At 35.0% G+C, this 3,452-nt stretch overlaps 1 protein-coding gene across 1 annotated transcript; it reads right to left on the bottom strand.

The window, feature by feature from the left end:
• Positions 1-432: 432 nt before the first annotated feature.
• On the bottom strand, positions 433-1,798 carry LOC143624524 (cyclin-B2-4-like). The gene is made up of 4 exons (XM_077095144.1): positions 1,644-1,798; positions 1,460-1,558; positions 979-1,157; positions 433-740 (listed from the first exon to the last, which is right to left on the bottom strand). The coding sequence occupies exons 1-4, from the start codon at positions 1,743-1,745 to the stop codon at positions 590-592; spliced, it is 531 nt and encodes a 176-aa protein (XP_076951259.1). The 5' UTR covers positions 1,746-1,798; the 3' UTR covers positions 433-589.
• Between the last annotated feature and the right edge of the window lie 1,654 nt (positions 1,799-3,452).

Genomic DNA, 3,452 nt, shown 5'->3' with positions numbered 1-3,452 from the left:
TCTATATTTTTAAAAGTGCAGACAGAACCACCACAATATATGTAAGGCCGTTGGTGGGTTCGCCTGAAGATTTTTATAGTCACCGGCTTTTTTGCTTAAAGAATCCAAACGACACATTCATAGGTTGTTCAAATGGCCGAGCGACCGGATTCTACACTCTTGTGTAGACCTGAAAAATGAAAAGTTGTTTTATTTTGATACATCTCATATATTCTCTCTTTATGGGCGCCCTTTAAGCGTGTTTAAAAGGCTACATTCAAAAACAAGTTAAATGAATATTGAAACTACTAAATTTGTAAGTTACATTTCATTTTAAAAAGTAATTAAATGAAAATTGTACTCGATGTTAAGCAATGAAAACAAGTTTCAAGGAATGAACAGACTAAGCAATGAGCAGCAATGAAAACAATACTTAAAAACATAGTTAACACAAATAGAACCGTTCACACGCGATCTAAATAGTTGCAACTTTACCGATAATCCTAAGAAAACTTAAAGCAGGATAGCAAGCAACTACATGTTGCTTGGAACATCATAAGAAAAAATCCAACATAGATGTCATGTCAGGTCACATGTTCCTCCTAATCAATCAGTCCCAAAACCTCAGCTCCAACATGAAGTTAGCAGGTTGGGTTCGGGCCACATGTCCGTATTTGGATGTCGAGTACTTCTTAAACACAGCAACTAGTCTGCCTGTGCCCGCTTTTTGGTGCAAACCAACCATCAACTTTGCGCACTCCCTGCAGAAAAAGTTGTTGCATAATTTATAAGCGGCAATGTATTTCAATTATGCATAAAAAATCACCATAATTGGAAAAATAATGATTCAAGACTGTTCGATTTCTATACAAACGATTCTGGTCCGGTTCATTTTCAAATCAATTTTCAAAATGGTTTAATTTTATTTCATCAAGTGAACCTTACTTTGATATTAAAAATCAAAGTAAACAATGATACAAATAAGGCAGAAGATCTTACAAAAGGTGATTCTGCGAATATTGTGAATAATGTTCACTTGTTTTGGTCCATTGCGTTGACCTTTTCAGAGTTGACTCAGCGGTGAAAACAGCAGCGGCTGCTAGCAATGAAGGTGGGAATTTCACCATTTCATATTCCACCAAACACAGGTCAATCAAGTAGAATGCCAATAGCTCCATCTAGGTTAACAAAAAAAATAACATTAATCAGAAAAAAATAATATTTGAGCATTAAAAACATAAAATCAGTTGTAAACCGTAACTGAAAATTGAAGATAAATACTTATAAGTCGGAAAAGGAAACATAATTTTAGAATAAAATGTCTTATTTGTCTCGTTTTATCCAAAAATCATTAACCGAAAAATCAAGACAAATATTTAAAATCCAAAAAAGAAAACATAATATATGTTTAAAAAGCAGTAACATTTGTTTTATAGAACCATAACTTTTTTAAAAAGATTTTATTCAAAATCTTGCATACCTCTTTGTACGATCTTGCAGCCTTGAGAAACCGCTTCATAAACACAAGAGAAGTCGGAAGTGAGAGATTAAATTCCAGCGTATTCATCATTTCCTTTTCCTGAAACCATCAAATACAAAAAATAAACAAATATACGTTTAAAAACAAACAAATAATTAATAATCTTCTTTATTTAGTTAGTTACCATATCAAGAACTTCTTGTCTAGTATAAGCTTTATCAGAAATCACAACAAAGTCATCGACAATAGGCACCGAGACCTCTTCATATTTGCATGCCAACAGCATTGATGTAATTCCCACAAGTTGAAGATTCTTTCTTGTTACAGATCTTCGTGCCAAGAACCTACGAGGTTGGGTTAATGTATAAATAATACAAATTTATACCCTAATTTTAAACAAAAGACAATTCCAATATTGCCCCTTAATTTTTGTTTCAACCATAATTGGTCTTTCTTCATTATCTCATGGCACCACTATGCCTTCAAAATAGAGGAGATAATTGTCGACTTCACATCCAACGTCCATTGCAATGTGGCGCCATCGGACCCCTTACTCTTTAAGATTAAAACAACAATTTGAGTATGAATTTGTCATTTTTAGTCTTCTAGTCAATTATTATATCTCCTACCTTAGCCAATCCAATGAATATCGCTCGTCGCTTATCTAATTCTTCTTGGTATGAGAATGGGTATGGCATTGTATTATAGGGACGATACCTGCCTAAAAACGATCTCATACTAGTTTTAATAATGTCAAAACGCTTTGTTATTATTTCTCAGTTGCATTGAAAATGAAAGCGACCACTGGTACCCCAAACCAAAAGATTGTTGCGAGGATTGTTGCGACCACTGGTACCCCAAACCAAAAGAATATATAAATTACAAAAAAGCCCAAAACTATTAATAGAATGAGTTAACAAGCCCAACCCAAGTAAAAAAGCTGAAAACAACGACCAATCAATTTATTTTCCATCGATCAGGTCCAGGCTAACGCCTCCTTCTTCACCAGTTCGGGACCGAAAACAATGATGTAATTTTGTTATAATACAAATATTATGTTTATTTATTTGGCCAAATGACCGACCCGACCCATCTAGGCCTGGAAACTTTGATGCTTGAAAAAATCGAGCATCGAAAAATCCCAAACCCATAGGAAAAAATTTCTGGCTCCGCCATTGGCTACCATTACGTTTTTCATGAGTATTCCGCTTACGATAGTCAACCTGAACAAGTTTACGGTGAGTCAATGTATCAGTTACCTGTTGGCGGGTCAGATTATGGAGGTCAGTTGTCTTCTTCGTACCACATACCATTAGAAGTTTCACGGTATAACGAGGGAAACAACATGTTGGGTGGAAACCATATGTTGAAGATAATTATGATGATGATTATATACGCGAGCCGATGGTTTCGTATAAAACAAATATAGTAAGACCCCATATTTTTTGTTTTATTATTACAATAATTACTAGGTTATTGTAACATCCCAATTTTTCGTTCGGATGGTAATAATAATAATAAAATATGATAGGATAAGTAGGCTTTTAGATGGACTTAATTATGGACCAAAAAGGAAAGATGGGCCTTAGGTCCATGGGCTTAAGGGAGTATAAATACCCCTTAAACCCTAATCCTTTCCATTTTTATCCTAATCTACACACTAGCCTATACCTTAGAAAACACACACAACACCATCTTATAACCCGAACCAAGATCCGAAGGCGAAAACCCGAGCTTGTTGGTGCTGGAACGTCGTGACGGACCAAAACAACATCAAGGCTTAACCGTGTTCGTAGTTCGACTCGTTCAAGGTACGTTTCTAGTTAGATATCGTTCGTATAGGTTCGGTTTGATTTGGGAAATCATAGATCTGTGTTAGTTTATTATAAATGAGCCCAAAACAACAAATATTACTGGAATTGATTAGCATTTGATAGGTTAATTGTTAACCTAAAAGAACCCGTAACCTATATGCCTAAATCGCACCCCTTAA

This window comes from Bidens hawaiensis, unplaced genomic scaffold (assembly GCF_021521415.1).
Source record: "Bidens hawaiensis isolate Kalapana, Puna unplaced genomic scaffold, B.hawaiensis_p1.1 tig00003857_1, whole genome shotgun sequence".
Lineage (NCBI taxonomy): Eukaryota > Viridiplantae > Streptophyta > Magnoliopsida > Asterales > Asteraceae > Bidens > Bidens hawaiensis.
This window is presented reverse-complemented; position numbering and strand designations above follow the sequence as displayed.